The sequence below is a fragment of the Delphinapterus leucas genome, chromosome 6 (genome assembly GCF_059928025.1).
Source record: "Delphinapterus leucas isolate spDelLeu-1000000601 "Yukka" chromosome 6, BTC_Dleu_Yukka2, whole genome shotgun sequence".
NCBI lineage: Eukaryota > Metazoa > Chordata > Mammalia > Artiodactyla > Monodontidae > Delphinapterus > Delphinapterus leucas.
Window position 1 is genome coordinate 100,920,865 of NC_143134.1, and position 24,657 is coordinate 100,945,521.

The 24,657-nt window shown below is 38.4% G+C and overlaps 1 protein-coding gene across 4 annotated transcripts in view; it reads right to left on the reverse strand.

The window, feature by feature from the left end:
* TMEM245 (transmembrane protein 245) overlaps positions 1 to 24,657 on the reverse strand; it is a 103,988-nt gene that overhangs the window by 7,883 nt on the left and 71,448 nt on the right. For 2 of the 4 annotated variants that reach the window (XM_089913512.1, XM_022579110.3), the window contains 3 exons: positions 14,437 to 14,537; positions 13,365 to 13,539; positions 8,400 to 8,594 (listed from right to left, as the gene is read on the reverse strand). In XM_089913512.1, coding sequence (XP_089769638.1) covers positions 8,400 to 8,594; positions 13,365 to 13,539; positions 14,437 to 14,537 — 471 coding nt within the window. Of the gene's footprint in view, positions 1 to 2,086; positions 2,161 to 8,399; positions 8,595 to 13,364; positions 13,540 to 14,436; positions 14,538 to 24,657 lie in introns of those variants that run through there. The other 2 variants (XM_089913511.1, XM_089913513.1) reach the window with 2 other exon arrangements.

Consider the following 24,657-nt stretch of genomic DNA (forward strand, 5'->3'; position numbering starts at 1 on the left):
TCTGCAGGACTCATAAATCTGTAACTCTCTAGATTAGGAAGAAACAAAGGAATAAATATTGCATTGACAGTATTTCCTTCTTGCTTTCTTTAATTTTTTTTTTATTTTTAATTTTTTTTTTGGCCTCGATGTGCAACTTTCGGGATCTTAATTCGCCAACCAGGGATTGAACCCAGGCCCTCGGCAGTGAAAGTGTCGAGTCCTAACCACTGGACTGCCAGGGAATTTCCTTAACAGTATTTCTAAAAATGGCAAATGTTCTACCTAAACCATCTAAATACAGTATTCTTTCCCATACCATAAGGATTATTACGCTCCTTTGAACCATAGTGGTAGAATTTCTCAATAACAAGCAATGCACAATGGGGCCACATGAGACTGCGGGGGACAGAGGACTGCTGTTAGCATTTTATAGTTCCTTTAAGAGCAATGGAGATTGTGCGGTGTGATTTCTCATTTACAATCTCTGCTCCTTGGAAATATTTTGGGATGTGCTTCCCCTAAAGTTTCAATGAGATATTTAAAAATCCATTTATGTGAATGTTTAAATCTTTTCTGATTTAACAACTCAAGAGTTGTTGACTCCCAGCCTCCCAGAGAAGCAGAGTAAATTGTGGATGTTTAACTTACTTTCGTTGGCTCAGGATTGCAAGTGTGTATTTCCTAGACCCTTACCCGCACATGTCGTGACAGAGCACATGTCATCACTATTATGTACATTCCTTCCCTTCCAAAAATTTGGAATAAAGTTCTAAGGCTGGGGTTTACCACGGCCCCTCCTCTTTTTATCAGCCTCACAGTTATACTGCAAAAATCTTTTAATCTGATCTGCTCTTGGTTTCACTAATCTATTAGTTCATCAAATTTTCATTGAGCACTTTCTATTTGCCAAACACCGTGCCAGGAATGGTAACGCAGCTGTAAACGAGTTAGACATAGTTCCTACCTTCAGAAAGCTTACCAATTAGTGGAAAGACAAACACACATTTATATAATAGGTATTAAGTTAGGATAAGTGGAAGATGCTATGGGAACACATAGCAGGGACACCTTATCTAGTCTAGAGAGTTCTAGTAATGCTTCTCCAAAGAAGAGTAAAGGTTATGTAAAGGTTATGATACTGGGCTTGGCTAGAAAGGGGGCAGTATTCTTTACAGAGGGGAAAACATGTGCAAAGATCTCACTGACTCCAGGAAACTAAACAAGTTCAATACGGCTAGAAAAGAAAATGTAAGGCAGGCAACAGACAGAGATGAGTCTGCTGAGGTAGACAGAAGGCACGAAAGGTCTGATGGGCCAATTTAAAGTTTCAACTTCACCTTGAAGGCCACGGGAAGCCACCATGGGAATTTTAAGCAGCAGAGGCATTTAACAGTTATGCTCCAGAAAAACCAGAGAACAAGATGGGAGGGAAGTAAGACTAGAGGCAGGGACCAGTGAAGAGGATGTTGAAGAAATCCTGGCATTGGGTCAACACCATTGGGAAGACAGAGGAATGAACAGATTCAGGAAAGTTTTTAAGTGACAGTGTCAAAGGAGAAGCAACCACCAACGGAGGGGGAGTAGAGTACAGCTCCCTTCCCATCTCCAGTTCTCTTTTTTCCCTCATTTTCCTAAACTGGAATGATGGGGAATACACTCCAACTGAAATCCTTAAGGTTGATGTAAAGATCTGGAGGAGTGGTGACTGTTTTTTTGGACAACATCTTCCTATCTTATTTTGCAAAGACAAAAATAACTTCTTGCTGTGTTACACCGTAGCTTAACTGACAAATACTGATCTTTCTTGACTTTCTTGACCATCATATTACATCCCAATAAACCCACTGTAAGTTGAAAATATCCTAAGTCAAAAAGCATTTAATACACTTAGCCTAAGAAACATCATAGCTTAGCCAAGCCCACCTTAAACAGGCTCAGAACCCTTCCATTAGCCTACAGTTGGGCAAAATCATCTAACGCAAAGCCAGTTTTATAATAAAGTGTTGAATATCTCATGTAATATACTGAATGCTGCGCTGAAAGTGAAGAACAGAACGGTTGTCTGGGTACCGCATGATTGTAGGCCTATCAGTTGTTTCTTTACCTGATCGTGTGGCTGATCAGGAGCTGCGGGCTGCCGCTGCCCAGCATCACGAGAGAGTATCGTACCGCACATCACTAGCCCAGGAAAAAACCAACATTCAAAGTTTAAGTACAGTTTCTACTGAATGTGTATCACTTTCACACCATCACAAAGTTGAAAAAGTCATAAGTTAAACCTTCTTAAGTTGGGGACCATTTGTAATTTCTTTTATGAAAAAATACTGAACTTTGATTGAACTTTGGGTATTAAATCATGAAAGATAATCACTGTCAGGTTAAGATAATGCTTCTAAAAACAGCAATGAGTTACTAATTACTCTATCCTAGAAAAAGGGAAGGCTGAGTTCCTAAAGGGCCACATTCCAGCTGTCACCTCCGGTCATAACAAGGTATGACAGAGGGCAAAGGAAAACTTGAATACAAGTAAGAGCGTTCCCACAAGAGTTCCTGCAACATGCCCTTACTTTCTCCTTACAGGTTTTCCTGAGCTTTAACATTCAGAGATTGCTGCTCAGTTTTTGGTAGGAGTGAAATAAGTACATCAAATCAAGTCTGATTATCCTGTCCAAAAATCAAGAAAGTACTTGAAAATGTGTGACTGCAGGGTGTTTTGATCCTTCCCCACACCTCCCAAACAGCCCCAGTGTTAACAGAGAACAGGGGAAGCAATAGGTTCTGATTATTGAATCAAGGCCAAAGTAGCTGGGAGCGCAAAGTTGTGCTGTGTCTGCGACATTCACCCTTGTGAAATAGTGCAACCACCACGATCAACAGTGAGAAGCAGAGAAAAGGGGTCCACCCTCCATCTTTCCTTAGGTGGACAGTCATTCATCCATCTGAAGATACATGGCAATACATAGAAATAGCCGTGCAAATGGGTCTTCTCAGCCACCAGCGCCTCCATCTGCAATCAGAAGGTATATCTGCCTAATGGAATGAACAATCCACCCTCCATTCTCACACTGAGAGTTCCTAAGACAAGCCGAACCCTTCCACAGCTCATGCCTCTGTAGAGACTATTCCCTCACAGCCCATTCATTCCTTCAACTAGGAAGAGAGCACTTTCCAAGGTTGACAGGTGTGGTGGATACACCAGTAACTAACATGGACATGACCCCGCAGTAACAGCAACCACAGTCAAGCGGGAAAAGACAAAGAATCAAGTGTATAAGTGAAAGTCGTAGGAGAAAGGAAAGGTACAAGGTGCTATCTGTAAGAGCATTAAACTAGCAGAAGGACGTAACCTAATCTTGGGGGTGGGGAAAGCTGCTCCCATGAACTGACACTTGGGTTGCGATCTGAAGAATGATTAGGAGTTAACTAGGCAAGGAAAGATGGGGGAGGGGGAGAGTGTCCAGACAGAGAAAGCAGCGTGCTTGAAGTCCTAGAGTTTGAATGGAGCTGGTGTCACTGAGGCCCTGACACAAAGCCAATGTGGCTGCAGCTCAGACAGGGGAAAGTGTTTCAGAATTCGTGAAGCAGGCACAGGTAGATCATGTAGGGCCTTGGAAGGATTTTGATCTTCCTTGTAAGAAAAATGGGAGGCCAGTTTTGGTAAGCACAACCAGATTTGCCTCCATTCTGAAAAGAAAACATCCGCTGCAGTATGGAAAAGGGACTGGAGGACAGTAAGAGTGGACACTGAGAGACCGGCTGGGAGACTGAGATGCCTGCAGCAGTCCAGGTGAGAAACCTAACAGCTGGGCTCAGGGCAGGTGGAACTGGAGAAAAAGGGGAAAGGACAGATTTGAGATAAAACTGATAGGACTTGGTATAGATGGTTACTGAGGAGATGGAAAGTCATAAGGATGACCTCACACTGGCACATATAATTAGAGGGTAACATCTACTGAGGAAGGAAACAGAGGAGAATGTTTTATCTTGTGGGGAGTGGAGGGGGGAGATGATTAAGGAAAAGAAAGATCTTTAGTTGTAACACACCAGCTCACCTGCTTATTACTATGTGACTAGAGGCAAGTTAACCTCTCTAAGCCCTGATTTCTTCATTTATAAAATATGGAAAACAATCTTTCCTAACCTCACATGAAAACATTGGACAGATTAAGTAAAATAAGACAACGCAGGTAAAGTTTTATCACAGAACTTGGCATGCTGAGTCCCAATAAATGTCAGTGGTGGTTGTTTGTTACTGTTTAAGAGGTCATTTAGGCTTTCCACTAGAAAGTGCTGTGTTGAACACATAGTTCCTTCAGGCCTTCTCAAAACCCCATTAGAATGCCAGTAAAAAGTTTTTTTAAAGGCATAAACCTACCTGAAAAAAGAGGAGAAAAAAAAGAACGTAAGAGGTTAAGAGCAACAAATTTTTAGAAGATGGAAAGGAGATGAACAACTGTTATGACCCAGCATAACCTAAAAAGCTGAATCCTAAGCCAGGAGTTATTCAGCAAAATTGCCCATAAGGCTCAGGAATTGGTGATATCAAGTAACTTTGGAAGTGGGGTTGAAGGTGGGACTAAACACAGAAGGGCTGCTTTAAAGTGTGTTTAAAAATCAGTAAGACCAAGCTGTCAAACTCTGGGCAGGAGATTAAAAGATCTTTCTCTGAGGAATTTAGCGGCCCCAAAGGGAAACCAAAAAGCACTGACATCAAGGGTTGCACAAGACAATGGTCCTGGCAGATTATATTATGGTAATATAATAACCAACCCACAGATAACAATACCATAATGTACACATAACAACCAACCCACAGATCCTGAGTAGTTCACTCTTAACATAAGCCAGTAGTCAAAAATATCCGATACCTGCTATTGTGATTATGTTGTGTTGGTAAAGGTGAAGGGATATTACAGATGTAATCAAGGTCCCTAAACAATTGACTTTAATCAAAATGGCAATATGTTCAGTGGGCTAGGTCTAATCAGGTGAGCCCTTTACAAAAGGGTCTTAGCAGTCAGAGACAGAAGTCAGAAAAATACTCTCCTGCTGGCCTTGAAGAGGCAAGCATCATGTTATGAAATGCCTATGGAAAGGGGCAGCCTCTAGAAGCTACAAGCCTCAGTTCTACAACTGCAAGCAAAGGAATTCTGCCAACAACAGGCAAGCTTGGAAGAGGGCTCCCCAATCTGCAGATGAAATCCCAGCCCAAGCTTACACCTTGACCACAGCCTTGGCAGATCCTAAGTAGAAGACCCAGCTGAATTATGCCTGTACTCCTGACTCATGGACTTTAATATAAATGTATGTTGTTTTAAGCCACTAAGTTAGTGGAAATTTGTTATGTATCATAGAAAAGTAACACAGACCTATATGCCAAAAAAGATAAATTTTATTTATACAAATAATACCTCAATAAACCAGACCCCCCCAAAAATATGATAGCAGAAATGGAGACCTCTAAGAAGGTGTTAGAAGATAAAGTTGGAGAAATCACCCAGAAAATGGGAGCCAAAAAGACAGAACCAGAAGAACATCAGAGAAAAGGTTAAAAAATGATATGAACAGTGTATGCGGGTCAGCACCAAAATAAAAGTAGTTTTGAAAGGGAGAGAAGGAAATCATTAATAAAATAACTGAAGAAAAATTCCAGAAGCACAGAACATAAATTTCCAGTTTTAAAGGTCACAAAGGCACTTGATACAAGTGCCAATTGGAACAACAACAACAAAGTAGATTAAAAACAACAAAAAAGATCCTATAGGTTTTCAAACAGTTAAATTACAAAGAATCAGAAACCAGAAAGGCTTCAGAATTTTAACAACCATGAAAGCTAGAAAACAATGAAGAAATAAAGTTCTAAAGGGAAAAAATTTTAAACATAGAATTCTCTACCCAGGCAAACTATTGAGTAAGTATGACTTTAGAAGCCTTTTCAGGCATGTATCGTCCCCCAAATTTATCTCCCATGCATTCTTTCCCAAGAATCTACAGGAGGATGTGCTCCAACAAAAAGCAGGAATAAATCAAGAAAGAAAACAATATTGGGAAATCATGTGGGAAATAAGCATTCCAACAGAGGGGAGAGCTGGGGGAATCCCGAGGGTGACAGCTGTACAACTCTGCTGGAGCAGATCAGAACAATCCAGGAGCGACTTCTTCAGGAAGATAACACTTATAGCAAACCAGACGTAAGTCAGCATGCTGAGTGAGAGGAGAGGTAAATAACTGGTGCAAAGCCTGGCATTGGACTAATTATAAGTTCACAGAAAACAAAGCAAATAAAAAACGGTATCTTTATAACACAAAGGAAAGCAAAATGTTGTATAGGTAAGGAACTATAGACAATATACAAGAAGGCTTAAATATGAATGTCATTTACAGAGCCATAATAATGTAAACACTGAATACTGATCTAACCAATATCACAGTTTAGTAATATCGGGCGGATGGTTAGTAAAAGAGATAATTTCTCACTTCCCAAATGGGAAGTAAACAGTGCCAATACATGAAAAAAATCAAGAAATAAACACAATTTCAAGATATGGAGGTAAACATCAGATAGAGTCGAAAGTGGTTCCTCTTAGAGAGGAAAGGAAGGGGCAGGGAGAAGGCAAAGGACTGCTCTTTTTCACAAGCTTTATAGAAACTTTTGACTCTTTTAAACTATATACATCCATAACTTCGAAGGAAAAAGATCACAGCTATATCGGTCCTTACATTATTTTTTCAAACCCCCATACCACTTAATTAACAACATTCTGCCTTCAGAAGGGGACCAGGGGAAAGGGGTCACTCGCCTCTAGAAGGATTCATATTAGCTTCTTTTGTTTCACCTTAGAAACTAACTCTTGCTCTACCAACCTGGAATCATCAGAAGTCTTTTTCTAAAATAACAGCAAAATATTGATCAACCAATTTTCTTTTTACTTCTTGTTTCGTGAGCCCAAGGAATATGGTATCCACTCAGCAAATGCTCTCTACTGCTTTCAAGTAACTGTCCACTGACTTCTCAGGAGCCCAGTACCTGCCTTTAAGAGCAAAGGCAGGAAAGGATATCATAGTGTAACCACCCCCAAACTGGTGACGTCTTTGTTAAAACCTCGAAGTACCTCTTCTTTTCATTCTTCTTCAGGAAACTGATATTTCACTGCCATCGAATAAGTGCCTAGAATTAACTAAGATGGCCCTTTGACCGACTAGCTCTAACTCAGAAACGTTATTCTACTTGTTTTGGGTTAAAGGACTATGTCTTTCTTCACAAAATACAGCACTTAAAATGAAATAAGCAGAACATTTTAGAAGAATTTCAAATAAAAATATAGTTTCACTAAATACATTTTCAGAATCAACTTGTTAATGACTCCTTAATTACACTAGAATAGGCAACAAAAAAATTCTTTTCCAACTGAAAATAACAAGGCAATGCGGTATGGTCTCTGGAAAGTTGAAATCCTGTATTCTGAGACTTGGATTTTCATTTAAAGTCCTTCTTACTTTTCTGTTGTTAAAATGTAATTTCTGGTACAGCCACATAGAAAAACTGTTTTGCAAGTATCCACTAAAGTTAAACCAGATGTAGTCCCAGCCATTCCTCTGCTGGTATATACGTACCTGAAGTAAGTACTCATGTTCACCAAAAGCCATGTACCAGAAAGTTCATAGCAGCCTGATTCATAACAGTCCTAAACTGGACACTACCCAAATGTCCATCAATACTACAATGAATAAATAAATTGTGGTATATTCACACACTGGAATACTACAGTATATAAATAAATATATATAAATTAATAGCATATAAATAAACCTACAGAAATTTTGAAATAGTACAATTAACAGCCATATGTCTGTCCTTCATCTAGATTCACCAGTTGTGAACATTTTGCTACAGTCACTTTCTCCCTCTCAGTTTGACATCTCATCCCTAAAGGATATTCTGCTACATAACCAAAGTATCACTGTCAGACCTAAGAAATTTAACATCAATATAATATTATTTCACATATGGTCCATAATCAATTTCTCTAACTGCTTCAGAAATGTTCTTTATAGATTCTCTCCATTCCCCAATCCAGGATCCTGTCATGGACCCATGCACTGCATTTGGTTGTCCTATTTCCTAAGTCTCCTTCAATCTAGTATACCCCTGTCTCAAAATGGTCTTTTAAAATTTATTTATTTTTGGTTTTTCATGACATTAACAATTCTGACCCAATCGGTTTTTAAATGTTCCTGATATGTGAAACCCAAAAGTCTACACGCAAATGATTTCTATTTACTTAGTGTCTTCAATCTTTAGTAGAGCAGAGGAACTGAAATACTCTGTATCCTAACAGACTGTATCCAGGTGAAAAATAATGAGACAGGTTAGTTCAATTTCATACAGAGTTTATGACCATTCTGCTGTAACTCACCGCTGAGTCTGAACAGGCCACGGGGTCTGGTTTGGTGTGGGTACTGAATTCGTGGGACTCATTAACATAGCACTATAGATATTGGAAGCGACCACAAGTATGCAGAGAAGTATGGGCCCAATGATTGCTCCTTCCAGGCCCAGGTAGTACGCTCCACCAGCCACTGCCAAGCCTGTCAAGTAAGGATGGCCACCTCTGGAATAAAGAGCACACAGATTACTCATGACTTTTAACAAACATAAACCTTGGAGTAAGTCGGAAATACATTCTCTAACGCAATGTTCATTCTGCAATACACCTGCCTTTTGTTTGCATTGTCAGCTTTCTTCAGATTACCTCAATGCAGATAACAAGATGCAAAAAGTTTCTTGCCTACATGTGTGACGTTTGCCTTTTTATAGGTCCAGCAACTGAAGGAGTGAAGTCAGCAATGTTAACAGGTACCATTACAGGGCTGTCTGAGGTGGGTTAATGTCAGCTTAGGACTCGTTATATAATCTACCTGTTAGGTTTACCTCCATCTAGAAAAATTAAGTGGGCACAATTAAGTGTGTAGTTCAACTAATTATGCTTTTTTTTATAAAGATGATAACAATACAATGACATCCCTGTTATTCATAAGTTAGACTTCTAGCAACCTCCTAAAATACAGATTTTAACACAGGTAGTGATAAAAGGACTCATGAGGAAAATATCTGATAAAAAGCCCAAGATTTTTATTTCATAGGAGAGTCATAACTGTCTTCCAGCTTATCACAGTATCACTTACATAACTGGAATGAAATAAGACACAGGCAGACCTCAGAGATACTGCAGGTTTGGTTCCAGACCACCATAATAAAGCCAAATCTCACAATAAAGTGAGTCACATGAAATTTCTGGTTTCCCAGAGTATATAAAAATTACGTTCACACTGTACTGTAGTCTTTTAAGTATACAATAGCATTACGTCTAAAAAAATGTACATACGTTAATTTAAAAATACCTGATTGGTAAAAATGCTAACTATCATGTAAGCCTTCAGCAAATTGTAATCTTTTTGCGAGTCTTGTCTCGATAGTGACGGCCGCTGACTGATCAGCGTGATTGGTTGCTGACGGCAGGGGCAGCTGTGGCAATTTCTCAAAACAAGACAACAATGAAGTTTTGCTGTATCCACTGACTCTTCCTTTCATAGATGATTTTTCAGTAGCACGCAATGCTGTTTGAGAGCATTTTACCCACCATAGAACTTCTTTCAATATGGGAGTTAATCCTTTCAAACCCTGCTTCTGCTTTATCAACCAAGTTTATGTAATACACTAGATCCTTTGTTGCCATTTCACCAATCTTCACAGCATCTTTACCAGAAGTAGATTTCATCACAAGAAGCCACTTTCTTGGCTTATCCATAAGCAAAGAAAATTAAAGTTTTATCATGAGACTGCAGTAATTCCGTTACATCTTCAGACTCCACTTCTAAATCTAGTTTTCTTGCTATTTCCACCACATCTGCAGTTACTTCTTCCACTGAAGTCTTGAACCCCTCAAAGTTATCCATGAGGGTTGGAATCAACTTCTTCCAAACTTCTGTTAATGTTGATATTTTGACCTCTTCCCATGAAATATGAGTGTTCTTAATGGCGTCTAGAATGCTGAATGCTTTCTAGAAGGTTTTCAATCGACTTTACCCAGATCCATCACAGGATCTGGGTAAAGTCTTACATAATAAGACTTGAAAGTTGAAATTACTCCTTGAACCACAGGCTGCAGAATGGATGTTGCATTACAGGCATGAAAACAACATTAACCTCATTGCACATCTCTATCAGAGGTCTTGGGTGACTGGGTACATTGTCAAATAAGCCAAAGTATTTTGAAAGGAATCATTTTTTTCTGACCAGTAGGTCTCAAGAGTAGGCTTAAGATATTCAGTAAACCATGTTGCAAATAGATGTGCTGTTATCGAGGTTTTGTTGTTTCATTTCTCGAGCACAGGCAGAGCAGATTTAGCACAATTCTTAAGGGCCCTGGGATTTTGGGAATGGTAAATGAGCACTGGCTTCAATTTAAAGTCACCAGCTGCATTAGCCCCTAGCAATAGAGCCAGCCTGTCCTTTCAAGCTTGGAAGCCAGGCGTTGAAAGTCCTAGGTGGCATCTTTTTCCAAGAGAAAGTTGTTTCGTCTACATTGAAAATCTGTTTAATGTAGCCACTTTCATTATTTCTCTTTAGCTAGACCTTCTGGATAACTTGCTGCAGCTTCTACATCAGCACTTGCTGCTTCACCTTGCACTTTTATGTTCTGGAGACAGCTTCTTTCCTTAAACCTTACGAACCCACCTCTGCTAGCTTCAAACGTTTCTTCTGCAGCTTCCTCACCCCTCACAGCCTTCACAGGGTTGAGAAGAGTTAGGGTCTTTCTCCAGATTAGGCTCTGGCTTAAGGGAATGTTGTGGCTGGTCTGATCTTCCATCCAGAATACCAAAACTTTCTCCGTATCAGCAAAAAGGCTGTTTTGCTTTCTTACCATGTGTGTGTTCACTGGAATAGCACTTTTCACTTCCTTCAAGAACTTGTCCTTTACATTCACAACTTGGCTAACTGACTCAAGAGGCCTAGCTTTCAACACACCTTCTTCACTAAGTTTAATCATTTCTAGCCTTTGATTTAAGTGACAGATGTCTGACTCTTCCTTTCACTTGAACACTTAGAGGCCACTGTAAGGTTATTAATTGGCCTTATTTCAATATTGCTGTATCTCAGGGACTAGGGAGACCCAAGGAGAGGGAGAAGATAAGGGAACGGCTGGTTGGTGGAGCAGTCAAAACACATATGACATTTATCAATTAAGTCTGCCATCTTATATGAGTGTAGTTCATAGCACCCCAATACAATTACAATAGTAACATCAAAGATCACTGATCACAGATCATCATAAAAAACATAATAAAAAAGTCTGAAGTATTGCAAGAATTACCAAAATGACACAGAGACACAAAGTGAGCAAATGCTGTTGGAAAAATGGTGTCAATAGACTTGCTCAGCACAGCGTTGCCACAAACCTTCAATTTGTTTTTTAAAAAAAAAAAAAAGCAGTATCTGCGAAGCGCAATAAAGTGAAGTACAATAAAACGAGGCATACCTGTAGATTACAGCAGCACAGCACCCTGATAACAACATATGACCACTGACATAAGAGGGACTTAGAAATAAGGTATATTTTGTTTGTTTCTAGTTTCTAAACACAGATGATTAGAACAATTTAGTGAAGGGAAAAATAACTAAATACCTTGGAAGGATATCCTGTACTGTATTACAATTCAGTAACATTTAAGGTGAGCTAGTCTTCAGGAAACCAATAAATTATATTTGTAATTTATCTGTCTTCTTCATTCCAAAAAGGATTTAGGGCAATATTCCATGTTACACTATGTAAGCAAGCATTTTCCCTAAACAATACATTTAAGGAAAATTTTTATCAAAAATGCTTAAAGCTTAAAAAGAAAAAAAAGTGTGGGAGCTTTTAAATAAAAGCTTAATTTATTACAAAATAAAATAAAGCAAGTTACGTAAAATTTTTCATTTCCTAATGATGTTGGTTAAATAAGGTGTTACTTCATTATTAAGACAGAACTATATCTAAGTCTTAAATTCTAGCTAAAAACCCTGATATAAAATTTACAGCAAAGTTTAAAGAAATGAAAGCACTTAACTATAAATCATGTAACTACTCTTATGGTTTAAATTGCAACTATTAAATGTTAGTTAAGCTCACTATGAAGTTCTCCTGTTATCTTTAAGTTTTAGGCAAAAAAGTTCCCCTAAGGCTTGCTTATGGAGTTGCTTGTTTCTTGTTGCTCTGAAACTTTGGGGCTTCTTAGTTGTTCTATATCATTTATTTTCTATTTTAACTTACTAGAGAGAAAACAAGGTAGCATATGACTGGTCTCTTCATAATTTCAAATTAACTGAAGGGTCCTCTTCCTGTAAACTTAGACCCTGTCTACGCTTATTGTGATGAGTTTTACTTAAAGAAAATTTAAAATATTAACTATTATGATAGTTTCAGTGGGCCATATTCTGAATTTGAGTAGCTAAATAAAATTCAATATTTGTCACATCCTAGGTTGTAATAAGCAATGTTAATCTGGATACGTGACTAAATGAGAATCAGCTTGATTTACTGAATGCAATTTCTAAGAGACATCAAAACCTACAAAAACAGATATTTATTATATTGCCAAAGTTTGGCTTCTGCCTTAAATTTAATCTGCATTCATCATAGAACCATACTATAATATCTAAAGTAAGAAAGCACTGCTTGTCAGATACGAACTTGATGAGGTTTCATTTTACGTGGAAATCCTCAAACTTAGAACCTAATAATGTGTTTCTCTGAAAACAAAGAAGTTCTGAAAATAACTACTAACTTGTTATCGTACTTAAAATATTTTTATTTTGAAGTATGTACAGTAATTCTTTTTTCCTAGGTTAAATGTCACTAAACCAGAGGATTATTCACAATTTTTAGTCTCATGTATTGTAAATAAAACTTGTAACAAAATAGCATACCTTGCAAATGATATTAATTAAATTAAACTTTGATTATATCAGTGGGATCACAAAAGATTACTTCACTGAAAATCCTACCACCAGTCCTTTCTCCCATGCCCAAAAGGAAAAAAACAAAATCTTCTTAAAAAAGGCCAAAGAGGGCTTCCCTGGTGGCGCAGTGGTTGAGAGTCCGCCTGCCAATGCAGGGGACACGGGTTCGTGCCCCGGTCCGGGAAGATGCCACATGCCGCGGAGCGGCTGGGCCCGTGAGCCATGGCCGCTGAGCCTGCGCGTCCGGAGCCTGTGCTCCGCAACGGTACAGGCCACAACAGTGAGAGGCCCGCGTACCGCAAAAAAAAAAAAAAAAAGGGCCAAAGAAATTCCTGGATATGATTCATCACCAACTTCAGAAGTTCTGTGGAATACTTACCCTGATATATCAGAATAGATGGCAGTATCTACAAAGTATGTCGGCAAGAGATGAAAAACCAACAGTAAGATGGCTTTGCATCCTAAGCCTTGTGTAAGCCACAGGTCTAGAACTGCAGGTACTGCTGCCCAATATGTGCCTAGAAATGGCACTGCTCCAAGGATTGCTGCTAAAGCTAATAAAGGTTAAAAGAAGAAAAAGCAACTTAACATCATCAGCAAAGCAATAACAAGACAGCGGAATCTAATCACTAGCTCCTACTACTTAAAAATTTCCATCAGAACAAGTTAAACAAATACAAACTCAAATTTTAGGGGAATGATATGCCCTGTTTAACTGAATTTGCTAGTTGAATGAGGTCCAAGATCTTCAAACTGGGTCATGAAAATCTTTCTGAAGTGTGTGTTTACTTCATGAATCTGTTCTTAAGCAACAAATTTTTAGTGTCCCACAGTTGTTATTCTCAATCAATGGTTAGTTAATACGTATGCAGGTGGCCCTCCATATCCTCAGATGTGGAACCTGCAAATACAGAGGGCCAAAGGACCTGAGCATCCACAGAATTTGGTATCCTCAGGGGGTCCTGAAACCATACCCTCAGGGATACCAAAGGACAACTGTACAGTCCTATGATATAACTATAGAGCACTGGTCAAATATGTGTACTGATTCCAAAGCCAAATGAGAAATTAGTTTCTAAATCTCGAATAAGAACATATATTCTTTACCTTGCTTCTTTCTAATAAAAATGAAGTGTAATTTCAATAAAAACGCCAAAAATAACCCTGCTAACTGAAGGACCTTACTTTACACTCATCCCTTTCCAGAACAGTATGATCAATTAACAAATAAGTATTTGTTATTTATGCAGTGCTTCCTATGTGCTGGGTATTGTTTTAACTACTGGGGATACAGCAATAAATAAACATGCCAAATCATATTTCTGCTCCTAATCTGGACTAGATTAGATCTCAAAATTTAGCATTTTAAACTTAAGGAAGCTGACAATATATGTAAAATGGCTTAATGTTCCTTAAATAGAGGACAGCAGAAGTTATGATACAGTTGTTACCTGATGGTATGAAGACAATATTGATGCCAAATATAGTATGAGTCAGCCAGGTGTATAATCCGTAGAAGCCAGCCATTTTGAGGGAAGCATCAAACACCCCTCTAGAACGTCCAAAGATAAAAGGGAAAGAAAATAAACACAGTATCATACTGTGACTCAGAAAAATCAATATTCCTAGGCTTCTGGCCACTTTATCCAAATCTGATAATAGCTTCAATTTTTCCAATGGCCTGAGAATGCTTTTTTCATTTTATTTCAGAGAAACATAAAAATCTTGTATTGAAAACTTGAAATAGATTTACTAAACTGTTCTTTAAATTTCTCTAATGAAAAGATAACTGAAATAAAACACCTTAAAATACCCCTATTCACTGAAATAACTCATCAACTCTTCACTTCTAAAGCAGATCGCTCACCACCAAAATAAAGAGAAAGAAAAATAAGTGTGAATATCTTATTTCTGAGGATGTAGTTAAATTTGGAGACATCCAGGCTGTGGCCAGCCCCCCTCTTTGGGAAGAGCAAGTGAGGAATACTATAGCCGGTACTTCATCAGTCCTTCTTCTCGTTAACAAAATGCTCCCACACATCTTAAACCATGCAACCCAACCTACAAAGTAACTTATAAAAATGCTATCAAAGAATGCAGGTCATTGGGTGAGAATTTACAAAAAAATCTTATTAATTCCGAAGTAAAATCAGAGAGGAAAATACAAGAGGTGTAAAAACAGACACACATATTCCGTGATTAATAGGAATGAAAATACGCAATCTCAGGTACTTCATTTTTGCTTTTCAGTTGGAAGATTAAGGTAGTACTGTATAAGGAGGAGGAATAAGGAACTGCTCAGGGAGAGCACAAAGGCAGCAAATCTTAAGTTATCCCAAGGTATCACAAAGTTACAAAAAACAGGAATCTGTGGGGTGCACGGGACGCACGCTTATATACTCATGAGAGAAGGAAAAGCTGTTTGTGATTGAAAAAAGCAGAGACGGTGGCAGCAACGTAACACTGTACACACAAAAGGACACACCAAGATTTTCCAAAGCATCCCAAGAGGTGTACTGGGAGAGTAAGTCAAACTCTGGAATCCAGTGACTCAGTCATTTCATAGCGTTCTGAGACATGCATCTGGGGACAGAGTGGCTCTCAAAATTGTGAAACCTTGTCATACTGACCAGCAGCTTTCACTGAAAAAAGCGCCATAGGCTCTCTAACAATAAGGACACAGGCTAAAGAGATACCAAAAAGACTTAAAGTAAGGGAGATAGCCCACAGGAAATATAGAAGATCTGAACAGTAACTGATTAGAAGACATGGAAGAAAAAAAGAACATGAGAGATTCAGGTTTTAAACCTGAGGGAGAAAGAATGGCAGTGTCTCAAAGTCATGGAGAACCCCAGAATGGGCGAGGACATGGAAGAAAAGGGAACATGTTTAGTTTGGGCAGTGTTAAGTTGAAAAAGGATGATGAAAATAAATACCCTGGAGGTAGCTGGAAATAAGAGACAAGGCTTAACAGCGACCTTGGGACAAGAAATTTGAGATACACCAAATAATCATAGGATAGGGTAAGATATCCCAGGGGGCAAGCCTAGAAAGAATGGGGCAATGAGCTCTGTTCTCATAAGGGACCTAAGGACAAAGATACACCAGCCAAAGAGATAATGAAATCATTTCTCTAGTAGAAAGAAAATCACTAGAGTACACTATTCCCAGAGAGCAAGGGAGAAGGAAGCTTTTGAGAATGAGGGAATAATAATATCAAATATCATGGAAAGATTAATGAGAACAAAGTCTAAGAAAAAAAGTACAGAATCTGACTAGAATGGGGAAGGGGGGCTGGTGAGAAAAGATATAGATGTGATATTTCGATCAAACTTATGGTGTTTTAAAAATTTTAAGCCAAAAATAAGTTGACATCAAAGTGCAATGGAAATGTAAGGCCAGACACTATCACACTCTTAGAGGAAAACATAGGCAGAACGCTCTATGACATAAATCACAGCAAGATCCTTTTTGACCCACCTCCTAGAGAAATGGAAATAAAAACAAAAATAAACAAATGGGACCTAATGAAACTTAAAAGCTTTTGCACAGCAAAGGAAACCATAAACAAGACCAAAAGACAACCCTCAGAATGGGAGAAAATATTTGCAAATGAAGCAACTGACAAAGGATTAACCTCCAAAATTTACAAGCAGCTCATGCAGCTCAATAACAAAAAAACAAACAACCCAATCCAAAAATGGGCAGAAGACCTTAATAGACATTTCTCCAAAGAAGACATACAGATTGCCAACAAACACATGAAAGAATTCTCAACATCATTAATCATTAGAGAAATGCAAAACAAAACTACAATGAGATATCATCTCACACCGGTCAGAATGACCATCATCAAAAAATCTAGGAACAATAAATGCTGGAGAGGGTGTGGAGAAAAGGGAACACTATTGCACTGTTGGTGGGAATGTAAATTGATACAGCCACTATGGAGAACAGTATGGAGGTTCCTTAAAAAACTACAAATAGAACTACCATACGACCCAGCAATACCACTACTGGGCATATATCCTGAGAAAACCATAATTCAAAAAGAGTCATGTACCACAATGTTCATTGCAGCTCTATTTACAATAGCCAGGACATGGAAGCAACCTAAGTGCCCATCAACAGATGAATGGATAAAGAAGATGTGGCACATATATACAATGGAATATTACTCAGCCATAAAAAGAAACGAAATTGAGTTACTTGTAGTGAGGTGGATAGACCTAGAGTCTGTCATACAGAGTGAAGTAAGTCAGAAAGAGAAAGACAAATACCGTATGCTAATACATATATATGGAATCTAAGGGAAAAAAAATGTCATGAAGAACCTAGGGTTAAGATGGGAATAAAGACACAGACCTACTAGAGCATGGACTTGAGGGTATGGGGAGGGGGAAGGGTAAGCTGTGACAAAGTGAGAGAGTGGCATGGACATATATACACTACCAAACGTAAAATAGATAGCTAGTGGGAAGCAGCCGCATAGCACAGGGAGATCAGATCAGTGCTTTGTGACCACCTAGAGGGGTGGGATAGGGAGGGTGGGAGGGAGGGAGACGCCAAGAGGGAAGAGATATGGGAACATATGTATATGTATAACTGATTCACTTTGTTATAAAGCAGAAGCTAACACACAATTGTAAAGCAATTATACTCCAATAAAGATGTTAAAAAAAAAGTAAAATATTTATCATAAACCTTGGACATAGTAAGAACTCAATAAATCTTAACTGATTCTAAAAAAAAAAAAAAAAGTGCAATGGAATACCACAACTGAATCACCCCTCTAGGTGGCAAGTAAGCAAAGCTCAATCCAAAAAGGACCACTCGTAGGGAAACCGTCTCCTTCTAGCTCTGGGAATATTGACTGTTGTTAATATTCTCACTAAGGCAACTTTTAAGTAATTTTGTAGACCCTAAATGCACTATCTATTGTTCACAGTAACTAAACATTTTCATGTACCCCAATGAGGGAAGTAAAGACAATATATTTCCCCTACCTTATGATCTGGCACACAGTTTTTTAGAAAGCAGAGAAAAATCTTCTAATAATTTACTAAGAGAATTTTTTAACTCCTTCAAATTCCTAGCCATTTTTTCTCCTCTCTTTCTTCTACATAAGTTTTATTGAACTATAATTTACCAAGAATAAAACTCACCAACTTTAAGCATATGATTCCGTGGATTTTGACAAATGTATACAGTTGCATAACTGCCACCAGAATCAAAATATAGAACGTTAACATCATTCCCAAAAAGTTTCCTCATGCCCTGTTATAGTGAATCCCTCCCTGAGCCCTGGTCTCTGACAGCCACTAGATATGCTTTGTCACTACAGTTTTGCCTTTTCTAGAATTTTGTACTAACAGAATCATACATTACGTACCTTGTGGTAAAACAATGTGGTAAAATATACATAACATGAAACTTACTAGTGTCAAGTACATTCCCACTGTCATTACACAGCTTTTGGTGTTTGGTTTCTTTAACCTAGTACAATGCTTTTGAGGTTCATCCACACAGTAGTTTGCTCCTTTTAAATTGCTGAGTAGTATTCCATTATCTGGATATACCACAATTTGTTTATCCATTCACCAGCTGATGGGCATTTGGGCTATTTCAAGTTTGGGGCTATTGTGAATAATGCTGCTATGAACATTTAAGCACAAGTTTTGGTCACATGCTTTCACTGCTTTTCAGTAAATGCCTTAGAGTGAAGATGCTGGGTAATATGGTATCTGTTTAACATTTTAACATTTTAAAGAAACGTTAGCATTCTCTCTCCATTCAGAGAAAACCTATAGTCTATGGACACCCAGCCAGAAGTGACTGCCTGCTACATCACACCACATCTCCTCAAGGTGTAAGGCAGAAAGAACAATTCAGCTCATGAAAAGCTAAATGACAACACATCTGGAGTCCCCAGTAACTGACCTGACACACACTTGGTGCTCAATGACAGTGGCTATTATTGGAGCTACTGTTATCAGGTATCAAGTTCACCAGTCTCATATGTATGTAGTATACAGTCTTTCTCCACTATCCACCTCAATCTTTTTTTTTTTAATATTTATTTATTTAATTTATTTATTTGGCTGCGTTGGGTCTTAGTTGTGGAACACGGGGTCTTGGCTGAGGCATGCGGGATCTTTCGTTGTGGCGCACGGGCATCTCTCTAGTTGTGGTGTGTGGGATTTTCTCTCTCTAGTTGTGGCACACGGGCTTCAGTGCATGTGAGCTCTGTAGCTTGTGGCACGCAGGCTCTCTCGTTGAGGCGTGTGAGCTCACTAGTTGTGGCGCACGAGCTTAGCTGCCCCGCAGCATGTGGGATCTTAGTTCCCTGACCAGGGATTGAACCCAAGTTCCCTGCACTGGAAGGCGGATTCTTTACCACTGGACTACCAGGGAAGTCCCAATCTTTTCTTTTGAGTGGAAGAATATCTGCGTGTGCTCCACCTTCTAAGACACCTCTTTTCAGTGACTCTTTAAAGACTGACAGTTGTTCTCTAACTACATCTCCAGGCTTTCCCAGCACTCAGCAGTTGGAGAGAATCAAATTCAGAAGACTCAGGAGGCTCTTTTCCTCCCCTCTTTCGGTAGCTCAGTTAATCTGGCTCAGCAGGCCTGATTTAGCTCAATGGATGAGACTGACACCAACCCCTGAGCTGGAGGCTCCCCCTTTCTAACAAGGCCACATCCTCACTCAGAGACCTTCCACTGTCAGACAGTCCTATAGATGTTCCCCTGCCCCGTGCCATATGGAGACTGTTACAAGGCAGGGGTCCCCTCTACTGGAAGGCAGGCCATAGCGCATCCCATCCAGTTAGGCCTCATCTAAGCATACCTCTCTGTGAATAAAAGTTCCAAGTTGATACACAATCAGCTTTTTGTCTAAGTGTAATTATACTTGTATAATTATGACACATAAAGGTTTGTGTGTCCCTGCCTCGTTTACACAACTACATATCTAACTCCTCTGTACCAGAGACCTAAATTGACTTCAAATGATTGGTTAGAATTTTAATTCTTAACCAGCGCTCTGTGTTTATCCTTTATAAACTCTGAGATGAAACTGTTGTTTTCACAAATTTTTTACTTCTGCTCTCAGCCCCCTCTCATTTCTGACCGAAAGAGTATTTGTGTTACTTTTCCAAACTGAGTGAGAGAGAACTAGCCAGCCAACTCAGGATTTCATCAGATGACTTGCTCTTAATGGAGTGAGACTTGAAGCAAGGACATGGGTGGGGAGAATGAAAAACCATAGTTAAGAAGCTCTGTGCCCTCAGGGTACACAGGGCCCTAGACCACAAACAAGTAGGAAGCACAGTCTAAGGGAAAAGAAAGAAAAGGAGAGTAAAGAGTCCACAATCAAATTCTGCCTACTCCTGACATTTCCTTACACTGGTTCTGCCCTCTTTTCTTTCTAAAGGTCAGACAGGAAGACTATTAGACTATCATTCCCCAGGGAACAACAGTAGTCTACCCTCACTGCCACACAGTGCACCTCAAGTAGAAGGTGAGCTAGTGGAGAGGGCAGGCATGTTCAGAGACCCCACGTATAAAATGACCAATCAGGGATCCCTTCATTACAACCCCCTCCCTTTCCTGATTCACTAGCCACCCCAGAGACCCAGCTCCACAGTAAAAGGTACAGAAACTTGGTTGACACTGGATTTCCATTCCAGAGGGGAATGGTCACGCTGTGCACGCAGACCTAGCGTGCTGGTGAGGGGCTCAGGGAGAGCTGCTCCCATAGACGCCTTCTATCCCCGCTGGAAATAACTGTGAATCACACACACAAGCGTACAACCATGGCATCACATTAAATCGTGTGGAGTCCTTGGCAGCAGTGAATACTAATTCAATATTTTTATTTAATTAACACATTGTTTTGTGTCTTTGACAGTGCCTACCGATCATGGATACTTACTCTAGTGCTAATTTAAAAAATCAACAAGAGGTTGTTTCAATTACATACGCAAATAGCAAACATTTGTATCTCAACACTAGTTCTATTATGAGCCTTATTAAAATGAAATTAGCAATTTTTAAAGCACCACAAAGAGAAACTAAATACAAGACAAAGTTTTTAAAAGTCATTTCCCTTGGAAACTTGAAGCAAAGGTTTAAGCTTATTAAACTGATCTTTAATCAAGTAGGTTAAAAAGGCATTATATTTACTGACTTGGTTATTATTTAAGAACTCTACTAATTTTACTTTTCCCAAACATGCATAAGAGATTCTGCCTCTCTATTTCAGCGTTAGGAGATCTCTTCAAATAAAAGAAAATATATTTTCTTACAGCTTTAAACTCTTCCTTATACGTTTTAATTTAAACAAATAATGTTTATAACCTTAAATCCACAAGAATTTCTTTCTAATGAATATTTAATATTTCCAGTAAAATCTGGAAATACTGATTTACTAAATTATCGACGCTGATTTTTTTTTTAACCCAAATACTTTTAATTCTGCAAAACTGGAGGGTAGAGGTGGGAAGCATGTTCACCGAAAATCTCACAGTACATACATTCTCCCATCAAATTCATCACTAGGACTCCCACCCACCGGCCCTGAAAAGCTGTAATCCCACAAGCAAGAGCCCTACCCGTGTGCATGCACTCATGTGAAAATATCACACACACTAAATTGCACTGAGGCCGTGACAACATGCAACTTAGTAATGTGCAATATCTCCACCAGAGCAAGCAGAATGGAGCATCGGGGAAGAAGGGTGTGATGCAAACATTCAGGACACAACATGCTCTAAGGGGAGGAAAATGGTTTAGGGGTAACGGATGCATGCCACTAACTCAAAAATTCATGAAATGAAAACCCAATCACAAATGTATTCGGTTTAGAAGAATACTCATTCAGAATGGAGAAAAATAACTAAGGTTCAGAAATTCAATGAGACAGTGATTATCTAGTAGCCACATATTTCAGAAGGCAAAGCTTGAAGAACAAAGACACTTTCACTGTCTGGACATGCAGTTAACTCCCAATTTCAATTCCACTTTTAACTTATTAATGGATCATATAAAATGAGTTTAATAATTCACTTAACTGCAACACTGATGACAACTAATGACTGATGCTTATAAAACCTGACATCACTGATAATTTACACACTAAACTTCAGTCTCAGGGCATTATGATAATATTTTCATGATCATTTGTATAATATTTTCCCTCTTAAAATCTTTCTCCATGAAGAAACATATTCCATCTTGAACATAATCCTTAAGAATGAAAAAACTGACAGGAGCTTGTAGAACTAGAACTCATTGTTATCTTACATATATGAGAAAGTTCTTCAGAGGTATCTATGTATGACTTTATATTTTAAGCCTTGAATTTGACCCAGTAAAGAAATAAAAAGCACTCAGGCTGCTAAAAATCAACCTGAATTACAATCTATAATTTATATAACTTGATATAGCTGTGGTTAGAAGAATGGCCCAGCCTATATAACAAGTTATCTCGTCTGTACCATATTTTTCAGACTCACAGAAATCTATCAATTTTGAGAACAATTAGGATTGTAGTGCTGGTTGTTAATTTTTTTTCTGTATTAAAAATAAGTCCTCTATGTGACTTTTACCACAATAAAAAAACATTAACCTTTGCTCTGCACCTGAAACTATCACAGCATTGTTAATCGGCTATACTCCAATACAAAATAAAAAGTTAAAAACAAATTTTAAAAAAATAAGATAAAATGAATGGTTTTTGTACGAGTATACGTTAGAACCAAGACATGGGCTATTCTTATAGCACATAATTAGTGTGTACAATCCCAAGAAGATAAAGCAAATCTAACCTGTGAAAAGACACATATTTCCTCATATCTATGTAGATGACTGTACACTCTCTAACCTCAAATTCCTTCCTGAACCAAAAACCTAATTTTTAAAATTTTTATTGAAATATAGTTGACTTACAATGTTCTGTTAGTTTCAGGTGTAAAGTGTACAGTTGTACATATATAACAAAGTTATACAAAGATTCAGTTATACATATATATGAATATATATATTCTTTTTTACATTCTTTTCCATTATAGGTTATTACAAGATATTGAGTATAGTTCCCTGTGCTATACAGTAGGCCCTTGTTATCTATTTTACATACAGTACTGTGTGTATTTTATTAACCCCAAGCTCCTAATTTAACCCTCCCTCCAGCCTTGGTAACCATAAATTTGTTTTCTATTTGTTTTGTAAGTAAGTTCATTTGTTTCCTTTTTTTAGATTCTACGTATAAGCGATATCATGTGATATTTGTCTTTCTCTGCAAAGAACTAAATTTTTAGCTGCCAGCCTCATGTGTCCATGTGAATAGTCTTAACAGTACCACGAATTTAATTCATCATCTTTTGTTCCAACCATCTCCTGGAAGAAGGCATCATGGTATACCAGAAGAATGTGTGATCTCAATCAGCTGGACTTAGGTACAAATCACAGCTCTGCTTACCAGTTCCAAGGAACCATGACATTAAAGAATAATCTTTAAAACAAAGGAGGTGGCATATTTGGTATAAAAAAAAAATGACTCAATGACAGACATTTAGAGGATGGCCAGCTGTGCTAGTAAAGGTTACTTCAGGAAAAAGAAGTATCTTTCTTGAAGTTCTTTATGGACAAGCTAGATACTTTTCTGTAAGACTTGGCTTAAGTCACACTGACTAGAGGATTATGGCAGCCTTTGATATGGCTGATTCCATAGCTTTATCCTATTGGGAAGATAGAAAGTTATTTTTCCTTTTTGGTAAAGTATTTGCATAAACTTTTTTGAGACAGATGTCACTTAGATACATTAAAGTTAATCTATTGATAGATTAATAAAGATGAAAACCAATGGTCAAATAGGCTTAGAAGGGATGCTAAAGCCAGCAAGTATTTTTCCTGAAGACAACTTCACCCTGAAAGCTGTTGCAGTAGACAGTATACTCCCAAACTCAGAATATTTACATGGATGGCTCCATGTGGATACCTGGGAGCACCAAAGGGGATAAGAGCTTTTTTGGTTTTAATCCCACCTACTGTCCAATAAAGTAGGAGGAAAAACAGAAAACCTAGCAAAGTTTCCAGAGAAAATATATTTTAGGTGCATGCATGCTATTTGAATGTAACCAAGGGTTTTCCAAAGATCAAAGTGGTATCCTCACCAGCTGTTACATGAACACAGTGAAAAAATAAGCCAAAATCAGTCAGACAGAATTATCAGGTCAAATCAACATTTCTGTGGCAGACTAGTTTCAAGAAATTACCATTTTCTTAAAAGTATGTGGAAACGGAAATGCCAGCCAAAGAGTCACTATTCAAGAGAGGCTTTAGACCGCCTAACAGCTTATTAGAAAAAGGAGCTCTAATGGATAGCATGAGGATTTCATTTGAGTAGCTATTCATAAGAAGTCAAAATGAAGGAGAGTCTTATTAATGAGTTAGAGCAATGAGGGACAAAGTTTTGGGAAGGAGCTGAGACAAGGCTGCAAAAGGCCTGTCCCTACCTGACATGATGAAGAGGAAAAAGAAAAAGGCATCAGTGACTTGGAAAGAGGACATGAAGAATAAAAGCTGAAGAATCATCTCATTCAGAAATCAAGCCTGCAATACGTAGACCCCAGAAGACATGATGGAAATTTCTGGCTGGAAACTGCGAT